Raw genomic sequence first — 17,264 nt, 5'->3', positions numbered from 1 at the left:
CTCAGTCAATCTATTATTAAAAGATGAAATTGAAAAAAATAAATAAAAATGGGCATAAAAATGACCCAAGTTAATCTGCTAAACTCATGATGCAGGTCATGAAATTGGAATAACCTCATAGAAAATAAACAAAAAAATAACTTCAGACAACAAGCCAAACTTGTATCTAGATTATGAGATTATGATAACTTTATAAAAAATAAATTGAAAAAATTACAAAACCCAATTTATAATGAGTTCATTTGATGAAATTGGAAAATATTTAATCTAAAAAAATGATACAATAAAATGACCTAATGCTTCTTTGGCTAATTCATAGTACCCGTATTCCAAGTCATAAGATTGAAATAACTTCATAAAAAGTAAATCGAGACAAATCATAAAACATCATTCCTAATAAACTAAATGTTGAAGAATTAGGCTGGAAAAAAAATCTCAATTAAAAAAGATTTTTTTAAGTTAATTGAGTTAATCTGTTAAACCTGTAACATTGATTATGAGACCGAGATAATACAATAAAAGATAAAAAATTATAAAGTTTAATTTTAAATAAATAAAATGTTAAATAATAAAATTAAAAATATATATTATTGTAATATATAATGTTTTGTAAGTAGTGCAGCATAAAAGCACCATCTCTAAAATTTAATTACTAATCATTCTAATGAGTTTCGAGACCTAGACAACAATATAAAAATAAATCGTAATAAATGATTAACCTCAATCTTCATTAATTAAAATGTTAAATAATAATAAAAATGTATTTTTTTTTTAAATTGCAATGATTAATATTTTATAAGGTAATTACCGCTTCTTTTGGTTTTTGTTAATTAATAATAATAATAAACAGGAGCTCAAAATACACGCACTAAGCTAGCGCGTATGATTATCCAACAAACACCGTTTTTTTTTGGTAGTAGTTGTTTTATTAAAACTCTCTCTTCTTGCCAACCTTAGCTTGTTTATTGTGAATAGCGTCATTTCTGCAACTCTTTGCCGTGTGCAACTCCCAATCTCTCTCTCAAAAAGAAAAGAAAAGAAAAGAAATAGCTGCAAGCTCCCCGATCCAATGGAAAGTATCGGAGCTTGAAACCCTGATTCTCACCTCCCTCTCTGTCGCGCTCTTTCTCTCTGCTTCTCCTTCGATCCAGGTAGCTCATTCCTCGACAAAAACCCTAGTTTTGGAGCTCCATAGATTAGCTAAAATGAAAACCCAGGATTTAGAATTTGTCTAATTCGATCTAAATTTGAACTTCTTTATCTTAGGAATTTTTACAATCAAGCGTTTTTTTAGACGGTTTAGGGTTCAAGATTTCAAGTTCTTGATCTTAAAAAGAAAGAAAGAACGGACGATTAGTGATTTTTTGTACATACGTGAAATTCGAGCTTCATTTTTGTGCCAAGTAAGGTTTTGTCCGTGTCTCTTGTGAATTTAATTGTGGATGGAGCTGGATCAGATAATGGTTTTAGCGCGATATTAGCTTGTATTTGGCCATTTCTTGGTTGGCACTGAATTCGATGTCTTGAATCTGATTGGATATGTGTTGATGGGTTCTGGATTAGCGAGATAGACGAATTTCTGGTCGTGAATTAGCAAATTTTGTTAGCGAACTTTACTGGGTTATATAGAGGAATAGTTTTTGACATATATAGTCGGTGAAAGCAGAGAGATGGTGATAGGAAATATGGGTATTGCTTAGCAGATGCGGGATTTTGTAAATTTGAGCTCACATGTAGTGATTAGTGGATTAGAGAACGGGAGTGACTGAATTGTGATCGGCTGTCAATATAATCAAGTTTTAGCAGAATGAGTTTACAAAGTGGAGATCTACCTGGACCGAATCAGCACGTGGAAACGAGCAATGAATCACGAAAGTAATAACATTTCTTTCTCATGTTTTCTGTTTTTGTGGCGTTGTTCTTTTTAATTTTGATGGGGTTTTTAGCAAGTGATATTGGTTGTTTGAATGGTACAGGAAGCTAAAAATTTCATATACAAGAGAATTTCTACTATCCTTGAGTGAATTGGATGTTTGCAAAAAATTACCAAGTGGATTTGATCAATCACTTCTAAGGTAAGTTGTAGGTTACGTGGTCAAGCCTTGTCTGTAGAATCCTTATCCCTTCAAAATTTGAATGAAAATGGTGTCCCTGATAGTTGGTACTGCTATTGCTTTCTTCATGTGTTGTGAAACTAATTCCCATTTTCTTCCCTCTAACAGTGAACTCGGGGACACTTCACAGGATCGATATAGAATTCCTGGCAGTGCATCATCACAAAGTTTTAGACGTAATGATTATAGCTCATCCCCACCCACTAGAGGGGATTCAAGTAATTTTTCTCGGGGTATTCATGGAAGGTGGGATAGCCGTTCCTCTGGAAGGAGTGATCGGGACAGTGACTCACAATCTGATTGGGATTCAGGTAAGGCTTGACATAAGTTTGCTATTCTGTTGATCTTTCTGTCATAGGGACTAGTCGCATTTTTGGGTCCTGGTAATAGTTAAACAGTGTCGTGTTTTACTTGCAAGAATTATATCAATGCCAATGCTATGGTTAATTTTTCACTTTTGTTATGAGAAGCTAAATGGAAAAGGTGTTAAGCTGTGAACATCTGATTACCATACCAAGAGTGGGCAAGAATCCCCTTCCTCTGTCAGCTTTATGGGCTCGTATTTAGAAAATTGGTGTTTCATCTTCATGAGGTGCATCTGAAAGTAATATCTTGAACATTTTGTAATTTCAGCCGTTTATTAGTACTGATCTTAACTCATATTTGATGAGTTTGTTAAGTGATACGCCGTTTCAAAATATGATATTTTCAAATGGCTCTTTCAACAACTACTGGGACAGTGTTTGAGTTTTCGTTGTTATCCTTCCTGGCCAACCCTGATTGGATGCAAACCATTTTTCCAACATGTACGAGAGAAATCCCAGGCTGATGTGTGTGGATGTAGCCCAAATGTGAAATTGCTCACCCCTGACAGCCAAGAGAATCGAACTCATGTTGTGTGTTGAAACTACATAACTTGAGTAAACTCTAAATCATCAGTTCAACTCTGCCATTTCAAATAATAATTAGTTTTTAAATAGTAAACAGCTATTATGTGACTCAGGTAACCCTCCTTTCTTCTCTTTTTACAAAGAAATGAGAAGCTGATTAGGCTGGCCTTTTAGTAACGGAAAACTATGAATCACAAGGAATATACTCACTTATTTTTCCAGAAAAATACTGAATCACAGGCACGTGATATCTAGAGACTTTTGAATAGACACGCATTTTCCCAGGAAAAAAATGGTGTTTCATAGGAACAATCTATTGACAGGATCTTTAATGTGGGCAAAACAAAAAAAAAATTGGCCGATGATGACTGGAATACTTGAACAAGTTTTGTCAAACCTTAAAGTAGGCTACTATTTCGATGCAAGTTGGTTTATCATATCATGGCTTAATCTGCTCATGAAATTTAAAAGCATGTTTTAGTTGCTTGCAGTTAATTTCTAGCCAACACCACACAGGAAATGTGGGTGCATACATATCTTTACTCTTTTGGGCTTTTCGAGGAAAGCAAGCCAATACATTTTTACCTTTCTTTTGAACTCTAGGAAATTAGTAGAAGTTAGCAGTATGATATATACCAATTCCATGTTATTCCAGCTTCTCCTACCTTGAATGATATTGTTATAAAATGACTTGGGTTTGAGAAGTTTATAGCTGATTTGAGTTTGGTTCATACTTCCTCCAAAGCTTGGCAGCAGGAGATAGGATGCAGTTTGTAGTTCATGCATAGTACCAGTATGTACCCTGACATCATTAGAGAGGTGAATTGGAATTTTTAGCGTTCATTTTTCTTTTCTGTCATGCCAGATGACTGGGACAAAAGAGTAGATTGATGAATGTTCCGTGTTTGCATCTGTCATGCGCTACCAATGAGTTGAATTCAGTTGGCTTCTCATATAATGCTCTTGGGAGCAACAAAAGGATTCTCAATGTGTCTTTTACTGCTGTCATATACTGCTCAATTCTGCGGCTACAATTTGATATATGTTGTCACTGAGATTTCAGTTACTGTTGATCTGTGATGCAACTATCTGAATTACAAATCCTGTAACATAGTTATTGACCGGATGAATGATGTGTATATGTCTAGACGCTGGAAGGCGTTTTGGCAACCAATCTCGGCGATCTGGGCAAGTTCCTGAGCATGATGGACTTCTTGGAAGTGGTTCTTTTCCTAGACCGTCTGGATATGGTGCAGGGCTGTCAGCTCCAAAGTTTCGATCTAATGATCAATTCCAGCTCAATAAGAGTAATGAGCTGTATCAACCACCTCGTCCTTATAGGGTTAGGCCTATTCTTTTTGTCTTTTGTTAGTATGATACTGCTTGCAAATTTTAATCAGACATGTAATGTCTAGTGAGTGGGTTTGGTGGTATGTGTAGCTTTTAATAAGCACTCTAGTCCTTATCCAGGAAGTCTCCTCTTGAAGTTTGTTTTAACTCTTCCCTGTAATATTTCAGGCCATGCCTCATTCGCGCAGGGAAACTGACTCTCTTAATGATGAAACATTTGGTTCTTCTGAATACACGAGTGACGATAGGGCAGAGGAGGAAAGAAAGAGAAGAGGTAATGTCTCTTTTTTGATGGGATTTATATGGAAGAGCAAGTAATTATACTTTGCTTCTAGTTTAGTGATAAGTTTCCTTCAGCGAATGCAAGTTTAACATATCATGTCCTTTCAGCTTCTTTTGAATCAATGAGGAAAGAACAACATAAAGCTTTTCAAGAAAAGCAGAAACTGAATCCAGAAAAGTCTAAAGATGCATCTGATGTTACTGAGTTATTGGAGGACTCAAAAGATAATAAAAGACTTCTGAATGGAAGCAATGAATTGGACAAGACAGTGATACAGCCTATGCCAATTAATGATCCTGATAAGCCTCTATACCCCTTACAAGCTCCTGTATCCAGACCTCTTGTGCCCCCAGGATTTTCAAGCGCCATAGTAGAGAAGCATGCTGGTGCAAAATCTTTAACCAATTCTGATCCCTCAGAGGTTATTCTCTTATATTTTCTCAAATACATATGCAGTGAAAAGTTGGCAGGCCAGAATACTGTTTGTTTATATCTTTTTCCTTGAGATTATTTTTGACTAGCAAGCCTCAGGATCCTTCTGGTTAATGGAGTAAGTCTTACAATGTTTTATTTGCGGAGAAATATTCTACTTTCACACCTCATCAGCAATCAGCAGTGCTTGAGAGATCACCTAACATACCATAAACATGCAAGTGCCTATCATATGGAATTGCATTGTCAATCCGTGTATCATCATAGTCTTGCTGTGCTGTCACAGTATCATCCACTAATCCAATTAAGCACAATAATATGGAATTGCTAGTATATCTCTTGAATGAATATGTGACTGCCTTGTTTGTGCTGCCTGTGAAAATTGTCCGGAAATCTCTTGGCTGAGGTTGAAAACACTTGCATTTTCAAAGGTTGCTTGATTGTCTCCTTTTCCTTTTTAGCTTTTTGGTTGTTATATGATATATTGCCGGTTGTTCTTCACACACCAATTTCGGTTTAGATCTTATTTATATAGTTAGCTTGCAAAATAATATTTGGTACTGATCAAGTTGAAACAGTGTAAAAATCAACAGATTGATCATATGTTTGTGAAAGTATTATGTTGCCCTTATTTTTCTATGTTTTGAGATTCACTCTCCAATTATCATTGTATGTGATGTTTGAGTCTAATTATTTGTTAATAAATCATCACCTTTTATGAACTGTTCTCTTATTGATTTGCTATAGGTTGACATTGAACTCGAGGGAAGCCTTTTGCAAAAAAAAGGTACTCATGTTTTAGATGAGACTTCAAATAATCAAGATGGAAAACAATTTTCGCAGGAAATGGATTTGAATGCGCAGCATTATAGAAGCCCAAGTGCTTGTGTTTCTGTCGATAACAAGAGCGAAAATATTCTGAATTTAGCAGCAGCTTTGGATCTTTCAAGTAAAAGAATTGATTCTAAGACTTCTAATCTTCCAGAAGCCTTTATAGATTCTGAGAACAGTGAAGCAATAGATCTTGATGCTGAGAATGTGCCAGGGAATAAAAATGTGGGTGAATCTGGTTCATCCCATTCAACCTCAATTCTGGACAAGCTTTTTGGCAGTGCTTTAACACTAAATGGTACTGGTTCCTCCAGTTTCATCGAGGTAACCGAACTCTCTTTCTCAATGCACACATTCCTAATCACTTCTTTTTAAAATTCTATTTTGCTGAATTCCTCAGCTGGTGCTAATTTTAAGTGATGTACCTGAATTAATTTTGTTCAATTTCAGAATCTTTAGCTGTCTTCACATATATTTGTGTATATGTAAATGCAAGCTGGTATCTGTTATAATTTTTCCCTAACCATAGATAACTGAACTTCCGTTTTCCATGTTTCTGGGTTTATGTTCACCAGAGTTTTGGACAAGTTTTCAAAAGGTTTATCAAGAATACATCATATTTTAGCATGGTTTGTAGACGCTTATAGTAGTAAAATGAAAAGTTATGATGGAGTTGCCATGAAGATTGTGTCATACAAGTCTCATGAAAAATTTGCGGTGCAAACCAGCCTCTCCAAAATAAGAAAACCCTGTAATTTTGCTATCTGTATTGGTATTCATCACTTTAATCCCCATAAAAAGGTATGAAGTTGAATGCTATCAACTTGGTTGGATGAACTTCACCAATCCAAATGAATTTTCTCCTTCAGTTGGTTCTGCATGGATTCACACCCTGCTAATTTTCTTCTTTCCAGTAAATGAATTTGCTGCCTGCATCATAATTGGAACAAGTGCCTTTTGCAGTAGTATTTTGTGTCAAAGCTTAAAGCATGAAATGGCACTCTTTTAAATATATTTTGTTGTTTTTTCAGCATCATGATGTTAAAGCAGATGACCCACGGAGCCCTCAGACCAGTCAATCTTCCAAGTTTGCTCAGTGGTTTAGTGAAGAAGGTTTATGGACCAATTCATTCATTGTTGTTTCTTTTGTTGGATGCTGCCACCATTCACAATTGCTCATAGAGTTAAACTTGTTTTACTGAATTCTAATTCTTTCATCCTCTTCTTTACTGAAACAGAAAAGAAACCTGTTGACAATCTCCCATCTGGCAAGCCAAATGATTTGCTCTCACTAATTGTTGGTGGTGAAAAGGGTGGATCCCAGGTTAAAACTACTGATCACATGTTGCCAACCTTTCCCTTCCAAAGCTTTGAACTTGCAGACAGGCATTTGAAATCAAATCAAAAGTCTGTCAGCGTTGAAAATAATGAGGAATTGTCCATCACTGGTAAACTAGATGCAACTCCAGCTGTACTTACATGCGAAGACCTTGAACAATCTATTCTTTCAGAAATTACAGAAAATGGTTCGGCTTTGCCGCCACCTGTTTATGGCTGGGGAGGTGGTGATGTTAAGGCCGAGCAAGAGAAAGCTGATGTTCATGCATCCCAGCACCTTCTTTCCTTGTTACAGAAGGGGACAGGCCTGAATAATTTAGCACCATCTGCCAATCTAGGGATCAGTGCTACAGACAGACAACAAAATAGTGGGGTGGCAAATCCAAGCAAGGCAGCTCACAAGCCAAGACATGCAGATGCTGAAAACATTCCCAATTCAGGTAAGGCTTTGACTCTTGAAACACTTTTTGGAACTGCTTTCATGAAGGAACTGCAATCAGTAGGAGCACCTATTTCCAGACAAAGGAACTCGATTGGATATGCTAGAGATGATGCTTCAGAGTCTCATGGGTTACCCATACCTGTAATAGATGATGGTCTCCTTCCTCCAACAGTTGAAATTCCGTCGAGCATGTCTAGTCATGGAAGTGGTGTCTTAGCATCAAAGCAAAGACAGCAAATTGTGTTGGATAGGACTGAAGAGCATTTGTTAGGCTTTGATCCTCAAAATGAAGCGGACTCTTCACATCTTCGAACGGAAATGAGCTCTAAGCTAGGTGGCTTTGATGGGTCTTATGAAATTCAACTTCCTGAAGAGGATAGCTTGATTGCAGTCAGTGACCCTTTGAATCTCCGAAACTTTCTACTCGCTAGGAATTCAACTAAATCTGAGTTAATGCCGATTCCAGGGACATCAGTTGACATTGCTGAGAAACTTGCAGCTTTGAATTCTGGATTCAGGGACGAAAGGCCTATTGGAGGTCACAAAGGTCCACCTTTTCTTCGTGGTCCTTATGATATGAGGGAGCCTGATGTTCATTATCATAATCTCCATGTCCAGCCATCTTCTCCCCAGCTTCAACCTCAGTTGAATCGTCCAGGGCCAATGTTCCATCCATTAGACTCTCATCCTGCTAATATGAATGCTCAGATGAAATTAGTGGCCCCAGAGAACATTCGCCATGATACTCCTAATCATCAATTCCCAGAAAATATGCTTCGTCCCCCTTTCCATCACCCTAGCAGTGCACTGACTGGATTTAATCCTACTACGCGTGATTCTATGTTACATCAATTGCATATGCGTGGCAGTTTTCCTTCTCCACTCCTACGACGCGAATTGTCCAGGGGTGCGATTCCGCTTCCACATCCCAACAATCAGGTGACTGGTTTTATGCAGGAATCAAGTCCAATGCAAGGTTTCCCTATTGGTCAAAGGCAGCCCTACTTTGGTGCCCTTGGAATTCCACCTCAAGGTATAGCACTCAACAAGTAGTTGGTTCCTTTCTGCCTTCTAACTATTAAACAGCTTGCCTTTTTATTTGACTTCGAAGTCCCTCCTTTCTGTGGGTTCCTCTCTCTAATATTGTTCAATGATTTTTCATTGCACAAATCTTTCTTACAATTTCATTTAGTGTGGTAATTGTTGCTATAGTTACTTTGTCGTTCAAATTGATTGATTCAGGTTATGTTTGGTATGGTTTTTTGTAAATTGATTTAAGTTGTTTTTACTCATGGAAAAGTCATAAATGTATTTGGTTGCAAACCTAAATAAAAAGTTACTACAAAATTGAATCAACGCTTTGATTTAATCAAAAGTCATTTCAACTTTTCACTTAATTTTAACTCATACCATCTTCCTTATTCGAAAAAGTTGTCCTTGAGTCATTTTTTTTCCACTAAACACACTCGCAACCAAACCCATTTTTTTCCTTTCAAGTTATTTATAGAAATTAACTTTTGAATTATGAGTCAAAGTCAAAAGTTATAAATCGAATGCATGTTTGTTTTCCCTTATGGAGTCAGAAAGTCACGCACACAGGCGATGGCTCTATAATTCTGTCCTTAAATTAGATTTGATATATACTCCTGCTCATGCACCCTGTAATATCGCTATGCATTTGTGGTAGGGATCAAGGTACACGTTTCTTTGTTGTCATGTTGGCACTTCTGCCATTACTTTAATCTGATTCTTGTTCTCAATGAATGTGCAGCTAACGATGGTGGTGGTGAAAGCAATCAACCGGAGGCACTCCAAAGGCTGATCGAGATGGAACTCAGGTCAAACTCTAAGCAAATTCACCCTTTCGCCACTCCAGGCCATGGTCCAGGGATATATGGTCACGAGTTAGACATGAGTTTTGGATATAGATAGTGGATTTCGTGTTGTGTGTGGCGATGCATCCATGATATCATGCTTGGATCCACATGGCATGGTAAATGGGTTTGATATGCTTCTTCGGAAGGGATTGCCAGTGGTTGGATGTAATTAAATGGTAATGACTGGAAATTGGCATCTATTTGGGACCTTTGCCTTGCTTTTTTCATATTTGAAAACACCTCCCATCTTCCTTCCTTAGAATTGTTTTTTTATAAAACGGTATCCAAGATTTTTAAGCAGCTATGGTTGAGGACATAAATCATATCACCCTGGAGAGTTAAGATCTGCAATGAGAAGAAATCCTCCGTCGACCCTAATCATACGATATCAAATGCATGTACCAAGTCATGGCTAAAATACAATTGCTTCACTATTAATAGAGTGCTATTATAAATTGGAAGGGTCATCACATCACTCTAGCAGTTTTATTCCAACATGTTGTGTTCCAACTTACCAAGAGATCATTTGATTCAGTTTGAACTCGAAAACCGTGGCATTGTCTCCGCGGTGGAAAGACGAGGCTGCTGTCAAGTGAAGAAAGAAGGTAGACTCTGCTGCGTTTTTCTAGCAGCACTCCGGTCACCCACAGAAATCAATGGACAGTCCTATAAATGAACTATAAAACACTCCATAACAGCACACACTTGAACCAAAAAACATGCCACCACATGGACAGACGACTTTAGTCAAGCTAATGTCAGGTAATACAAGAGTAAGGGCTTAGTTTGTTCACGATTCGTTCTTTGTATTATTTGTACAAGGTTTCCCCTTCACATTGATTGCTCAATACACATTATACAGCTCCTAAATGCTGCTCCCGCAAACAAAAACCTCAAGAAACCTAAAAGAACACAAAAGTAAAAGCACTCAGCTCTATACAAGATTGCCCTTGGGCCATAAAGTGGAGGATAAAACTGTCCTAGATTCCTGGAAAGCAATGGGAACATGTATATGTACACACAAGACACTACAGATTGACGGACCTAGGAAGAGCATGTTCTATATTATATAAGACATACATATATACAGATCAACTTCTAGACACTTTCACTCATTAACGATGCCACCCACGTAGCCTTCTCTTCCAAGATTGGCGTTTCACGGTTTGTGTCCACAATACAGGAAGTTCAATGAATTTTCTTTTCCACTGTTCAAATAGCTGGAATAGGGTTTCCCAACCTATCAACAGTGGTATTTCTGTACACACCACCCTCATTAACCTTCTCAGAGTCAACATCATAAGACGCAAGCAACCTTCTCTGCATGGATTTCATTGGAGTTGACAAATGAGTGACGGCATGATGACTAAAAACCATTCTACTTATGTCATGGAAAAGTTTAAAACGAGTGCTGATAAAAGTCGTAGGAGATATACAGAGATTGCAACAGGAAATCCAGGGACCAAATTGGTTATATCATTTCATAAAGTTACTGGTTGAGAACCAAAATGACCTTCAAGAAAGCAGGAACACCACAAGAAAATTGTCAATCAATGAAAGAGTAAAATATCCATACCTATGCAAGGAATAAATAGAGAACTCTTTTGAGACATAAGTTTTCCAATATTGTAAATCCATAATTTTAAACAATCGAGAATAGCCAAAACTTTATGAGGCATCCTTGGAATGGTGATGAATGAACAGAACCAATTGCGGCATGCAGTAGAGAAAATAAGAATTAAATAACATCATGCACATAAATTATACATGAACAGCAGGTAAGTATGAATAATGAGTCCGATTTAATGTAAACTGGCTCCATGATTCAGATTTTGGTGCATCACAGGTGAATATCACAAAACACAACAAGGTTAAAGAAAGTAAAATGCGTAACTAGTGTTAAAAATGCTTACATGATCCTCAAATTCTGGACTTGTCAAATTGATAGAGAGGTTCCTCATCAACAACAAAACCTGAGAAAAGCCAAATAAAATCTCTCGAGTCAATTTGTGTTTTCCAGGTGACAAGGAAAACCAAAACCTGCAATTTCTTCAGAGGAATAAAGGCAAAACCAATGATTTTTACATACAAGAATGATATATTTTCATGAAAAGACTGAAGAGAAAAGGGTGAGGCAGAATGCAAAGTTGCTTCCACCCTCTTCACACGAAGCATGATTTTTAATAACTAATCTCAATCTACTCTATACCCCAACCGACCTACTGAATGCAACACACATTGTGAGGAATCATGAAGGCATAAAAGATAGAAAAGATGAAAAAACAACTCACTGTTTCCAAATTTATTGGGTCCATCTGCTTCAATCTCTGCAAGTGATCACTGCCATTGGGGTCAAAGACACTTCCAATGAAGCTGTACACTTGAGCAAAGTCCGGCATAACTGCATTTGGAACAGTATGAACTCATCATGCATAGGATAGAAGAAGATTTACCAGCAGATGATGGACGATGCACACAATTCACAACACTATCTACAAGTCCAGTTGTGTATAATGAAAAAGAGAGGTTCAGATCCACAAGGCAGAAAGAGCCTTAAATGCCAGCAACAAGAAAGGGTATCATCCAAGGCACCAGGGAAGCTTGGCGTGATGGACACAGATCTATTCAACAGAGGTAATATCCATACATGCTTTATGATGTAAAATGAAAGCTAATTGTCAGTTTGATGCAGCATGAGCATCATTATAACTGTTGAACTAAAAGATGTTAAGAAGCGGCAAAAAAATAAAGGATGATACAGAAAAGGTCGCTAGCAACAATGACAGAAAAGAGAGAGACTTGCAGAACATAACCCTTTTCCTTCAATAGGAAAGAGAAACCATTTTTTGCGCCTGAAATTACCAAACCATCAACAAATCCCAAATGCAACTTCCTTTTCGCTGCACTAAAACACAGCTAGAATGCTATCAACACTGACTTGATGACCAAGACACGTCATTAGAATACCACTACAAGTCTGAAAGAGGAGAGAAGAAGTCCAGTGTGTTCATGTGGAACAGACACAAAAGCATGATTAAAGCTTAAATGCACTTGGTTCATGAGTCGTGCTTTGGAAAGCCAAAAGGTTTTAAGAAGGAAAAAAGCCCATCATTTTTCAGCTACATCTGTATCTCAACTTCAAATAAGAAGCATGATACTGACCTCTTTCTGGCTTGCCCTGAGCCCGTCTATCAATTATTTTGCCAGTTTGCCAAGTCCTCGAGGCACTTTCATTACTGCTACTGTAGCAACATTTATTTGCAATTGTTGGCCCAGCCAATCCCACATCATCTGAGAATACACACATAATTTACTATAATAACTGTAGCTCTTGAAGAAGAAAAGAAAAGAGGAGGGGAGCTTAGAAGAAAAAAAAGATACCATTAGTTATCTGTGACATGCTGACTGGTGGTACAGAGTTAAAACTCCAGGTAGATAAAGCTCCACTTGTAATTGGATTTCCAAGAACTGATGTTGAATCAGGCCTGTAGAGATATCCAAGTTCAAGCAAAGCAGATGAAGATTGAAATGACCCAGTCACTTGGGATGCAACTGCAGCTGTTAGAGATACACAAACAAACAAACAAAGATTAATCCAGAATTAGAAGAATTCAATCCACATCCTCCTCTCGCCTTCTCAAAATATTAACACAAAGTTTGAACATACTAACCACTTTTAGGAGCCTTTTGAGGGTAAGGATGAGCTGCCTTTCTCTTTGGCCGAGGTGGAGGTACATGTTCGCTTGTTCCACTCTTCTGAACCTTCAGAAAGTACTTCTGCGCATGGCTCCGTATCTGCCAAGAACATCCATTAAATTTTACATGCAAAAACATTTTGATGGTGGACATGTGGTTCACGAATAGCTGCGAGTCTGTGACAGACACACAAAAGCACGAGAAAACACCTGACATATGCCCAGGAGGCCAAAACTCCCTCAAAATGTTTGAGTTTATGGTCTTGGGAGTAGTGAATCAATATACCACATCATAAGGAAATCTCTAAATTACTCCCATAAATAGGTGGTTTCATCATTTCTTTGATCAACTGTAATCATTACAACGAAAATATATTTACCGTTTCAGAGCTTTAACCTGTACGCAATAGATATGTGTTATGCCTTTCACTAACAAATTTGTTCAAGTGATCAAGTCTGACTATGCAATGTAACCTCATAAGCATATATAGCAAAATATATCAGTTGGAAAATGAAGATAGGATGGAAGAACATCAAACCCAAAGAGTGATTTAACCTGCCACTTAAAGAAGATAGATTTGACTATTTAAGATACCTGTATGACAGTCTTTGACCCAACAAATGCTTCAATCTTCTTCCAATCACGATCAAATCTGTAAGCAAAAGAATTTTAGGTTAGGACGCATGGTTTGTTAACAGACAAATCAGAAAGCATGAATTATAGTGACATAGATAATCTCATAGAAAGTTTTATCACATAGTCACCTAACTGAATATAACAATATTCAAGTTATTAAGACCGAAACAGAAGTTTAGAAGCTTCATAGTCACCTAACTGAATATAACAATATTCAAGTTATTAAGACCGAAACAAAAGTTTAGAAGCTTTCAATGTTAGGTTTTTCTGGTTAGAGCTTGATGAACCTGATAAATTGAATTGTTTTTATTATCAGAACATAAAATAACATTTTTACCAAAATAAGTAGTAAGATTCAAAATCTTTCTCTCTCCGTATTTCTTCAGCAATCAACAATCTTCCCACTTCTGCATCAAATACTAAAGCTCCCATTTCAAAAACTAAATTAATATATATATATATATATATATATATATATAAAAACAAGCTTTCATTAACACAAGTTTACACCAGAAAGCAAACTCATCAGTAACCCCAAGTTCAAGTACCCTTAATTCCCTCATTTTGTTATTCAAATTCTCTCGTTTAATTAATCACTAAAGTCCCAAATTCAAAATCCAAACTATAATTAAAATGCAATATAATAATAATAATAATCAAAACCCCGAATTGCCATGCCAATCATCAATGCCAAACTGAAAAACCCTTTATAATTTTTTATTCAATTTCTCTCATTTAGCTGACCAATTAGGTGAAACTAAATACAAATTCTCTTTTCTTGCAACCAAGCAAAACATATGAACTAAAAACCACCACCCAATAATAAAAATTAAGAAAAAAGAAGAAGAAAGAAGATGTACACTAATACTTACAATTGGAGAGCTTCTAGAAACTTGTCGTGCTCTTGTTCAGTCCAGCTCTCTCTAGACTTGGTAATAGTATAAGGTTTCCGAATCTTCTTATTCGGATCCTCCGAGAACGACACCAGCTTATGATTATTATTATTATTATTAGTGGTAGTAGTATTAGCTGCTGCAACTGTATCATTACAAGTATCGGTAGCAGTATTAGTATTAGTTGGTGGCAGAAAATTGACACCGGGTAACTCCATATGACTACTATTATTCATAGGATCGAAGAAATAAAACCCTGGAGCCGGGTTCGGGTTAACCGACACCATTAAGAGAACAAACCGACTCTGTTTTTCTTCCTGTTTAGGTTCCTCTGGGTGGTCTTGTTGTTATGTTAAGGTTTTTGTACCGCGTGTTCTGTCCTGCAAGGAAGAAATACAACAAAGGAGGAGAAGCGTCTTGGGTGAGTCTTTTCAGTTAAGGTTTTTGTGCTGAGCGTCGTGTCTTGCAAGAAGGAAATAAAGTGAGAACAGAAGATGTGTGGTTTATAAATGATTGATTGATGGTTTTATAAATAATAGATTAGAGAGGGAGAGAGAGTGTCGGAGTTGTGATGGTGGTGTTCGTGGGCTTGGAAATGATCGTACACGTGGCAGTGTTGTTGTCTCGATCGAGAGTTAGGTAACCCGTGGACTCGGCAAACGGCAATTTTTATTACAGTTACGTGGGTTTCCTCGTTTTTTTTTAAATAAGGTTGGGGAAGTGACCTTTGGGCACGAATTTTTTCGAAAAATAGCAGTTCGGTAAGAATCTTAAGAAGAATGATACAGGTGAAAAATATATTTGAAAAATAGTGCAATTTAAATATAAACATGTTTTTAAATATTATTTTTATACATGTACGTTATTTTTAATAGTAGTTATTTAATCATGTTTTAAAATATATTTTTTTACAAATTAATTAATTTAAATTTAAAATTTTAGAAAGATTCAATGACTAAAATATAGTATTCAAGATTCAATTTTCAAGAAAAAAATAATAATGCGATGTAATAGGAGGGAGAAATGAAAAGAAAAAAATAGATCATTAGAAACGCATTAGAGTTCTATTTTTTACACATCCAACATTATTTAAAAAAATCTCGACGAAACAATTCTAACAACTTCCAAATAAGATCGTAATCAACCCTAAATTAACTTCGAACAAAACTTCTAATCAATTACAACCTTATTTGATGGTTTTTTAAGGTGTTTTTAGAATCATTTCATCGAAGTTTTTTTAACGATGTTAGGTGTGTTGAAAATAAAACCTAGTATGTCTTTGGTAACCCTTTTTATTTTATTTTTTTATTCTTTCTCATGCCACGTCTACTTATTTATTTTTTTTAAAAAATTATTAGATTTTAAATTATAGTATTTTCATATAATTTTATATTTATTTTTGTACTTATTTTATTTTTATTGAGAAATAACTTTTGAAACAAGACGTTATTCCCTGTAATAATTTCTCCAATACTTTTTCTAATTTGTATCATTATTTTTCAAAAAATTTATCAAATTACGTTAGAATGATAAAATATCCTTCGGCACTGCAAGTCAAGATTTGGTTGGTACCTGAACTAACAGACCAAGAATTAAAAACTTCGTTGGTTTATATTTTCATAGTTCGAATCCAAAACCTTTTTTTTTTGTTTTGTTTTAACCAAGGTGAGATTAACGTGACCTTTGGGTAGAGAAGTGAGATTGATAATGCTGCGTGTGACTCTCGGCAGAGGTAGCTCTCGCGCCCTTCCTAGAAGACACCGAAGAAGGATGAATTACGACAGTTTATTTCGAGAGAGACACATGGGGGCTTGTGATTATCAGCTTTATCTGTTTTAAGTAGCTTGCCTTTGCGTTTAGCTAACCTCTACTCATTATTATATTGTGAAAATGCTGATTATGCGTATCAAAACTCGGAATTAGCAAAAACAATATGGTTGAAAAGGAAGTTGAACTAGTGTAACCAATTATTCAGTGACAGCGACCGAGAAATTGCTTACTTTGTTGATCCCAGTATTGATTAAAGTCCCCAACAGAATTTCCTGAGCAAATACTCTCGTAACATCGGGCAACGATGTATCCAAGACAACGTGCTGTATATTTAGCAATAAATAACATCAGTAAATGCATTTGCTCTCTAGGCCATCCGATTCAAATAAAAAAATTATCGTAAATATTGTAGTTGCAGTATGGATGCTTCGTTCGGAAACCTGAGAATATTTGTGAGCTGTTTTGTATAATTGAACACAGGCCTCCGATAGAAAATAAAGAGTGACAACTAGAATGACCCTTTCAGAACACAAAACGAAGGTAGAATTCGAACTTAAGATTTGTCCCCACCTCCTCTCCAGCTTCGGATGAAGATCGAATATTATTAGCTGATATACTTTGGTCGACATCAAGCAGTATTGATTAAGACTAGAGATCCGAAACACGAGTAGGAAATTTTAAGCAATTATTTTGATCATGTAAATGGTCGGTG

The 17,264-nt window shown here is 36.4% G+C and overlaps 2 protein-coding genes across 5 annotated transcripts; one reads left to right on the top strand and one right to left on the bottom strand.

The window, feature by feature from the left end:
* The first annotated feature begins 948 nt into the window (after positions 1–948).
* Positions 949–9,857, top strand: LOC133682196 (uncharacterized). 3 transcript variants are annotated; one of them, XM_062105479.1, is made up of 10 exons: positions 949–1,875; positions 1,977–2,075; positions 2,223–2,425; positions 4,153–4,346; positions 4,523–4,628; positions 4,745–5,058; positions 5,913–6,224; positions 6,932–7,013; positions 7,139–8,713; positions 9,452–9,857. In XM_062105479.1, exons 1-10 carry the CDS (start codon positions 1,808–1,810, stop codon positions 9,610–9,612), a joined length of 3,114 nt encoding a protein of 1,037 aa, XP_061961463.1. In that variant the 5' UTR covers positions 949–1,807; the 3' UTR covers positions 9,613–9,857. The 3 variants fall into 3 exon arrangements, with proteins under 3 accessions (XP_061961463.1, XP_061961462.1, XP_061961464.1); XM_062105478.1 differs by having other exon boundaries at positions 5,817–6,224; XM_062105480.1 differs by lacking the exons at positions 949–1,875; positions 1,977–2,075; positions 4,153–4,346 and having other exon boundaries at positions 2,295–2,425; positions 5,817–6,224.
* A 405-nt stretch (positions 9,858–10,262) lies between these two features.
* Positions 10,263–15,277, bottom strand: LOC133682197 (protein REVEILLE 5-like). Of its 2 annotated transcripts, none has more exons than XM_062105482.1 (8): positions 14,762–15,277; positions 13,848–13,905; positions 13,229–13,352; positions 12,939–13,115; positions 12,720–12,848; positions 11,849–11,958; positions 11,471–11,530; positions 10,263–10,877 (listed from the first exon to the last, which is right to left on the bottom strand). In XM_062105482.1, exons 1-8 carry the CDS (start codon positions 15,067–15,069, stop codon positions 10,770–10,772), a joined length of 1,074 nt encoding a protein of 357 aa, XP_061961466.1. In that variant the 5' UTR covers positions 15,070–15,277; the 3' UTR covers positions 10,263–10,769. The 2 variants fall into 2 exon arrangements, with proteins under 2 accessions (XP_061961466.1, XP_061961467.1); XM_062105483.1 differs by having other exon boundaries at positions 10,263–10,459.
* Positions 15,278–17,264: the final 1,987 nt, after the last annotated feature.

Source organism: Populus nigra, chromosome 2 (assembly GCF_951802175.1).
Source record: "Populus nigra chromosome 2, ddPopNigr1.1, whole genome shotgun sequence".
Classification (NCBI taxonomy): Eukaryota; Viridiplantae; Streptophyta; class Magnoliopsida; order Malpighiales; family Salicaceae; genus Populus; species Populus nigra.
Note: the sequence above shows the minus strand (reverse complement) of the source record. Positions and strands in the feature narration are given on the sequence as shown.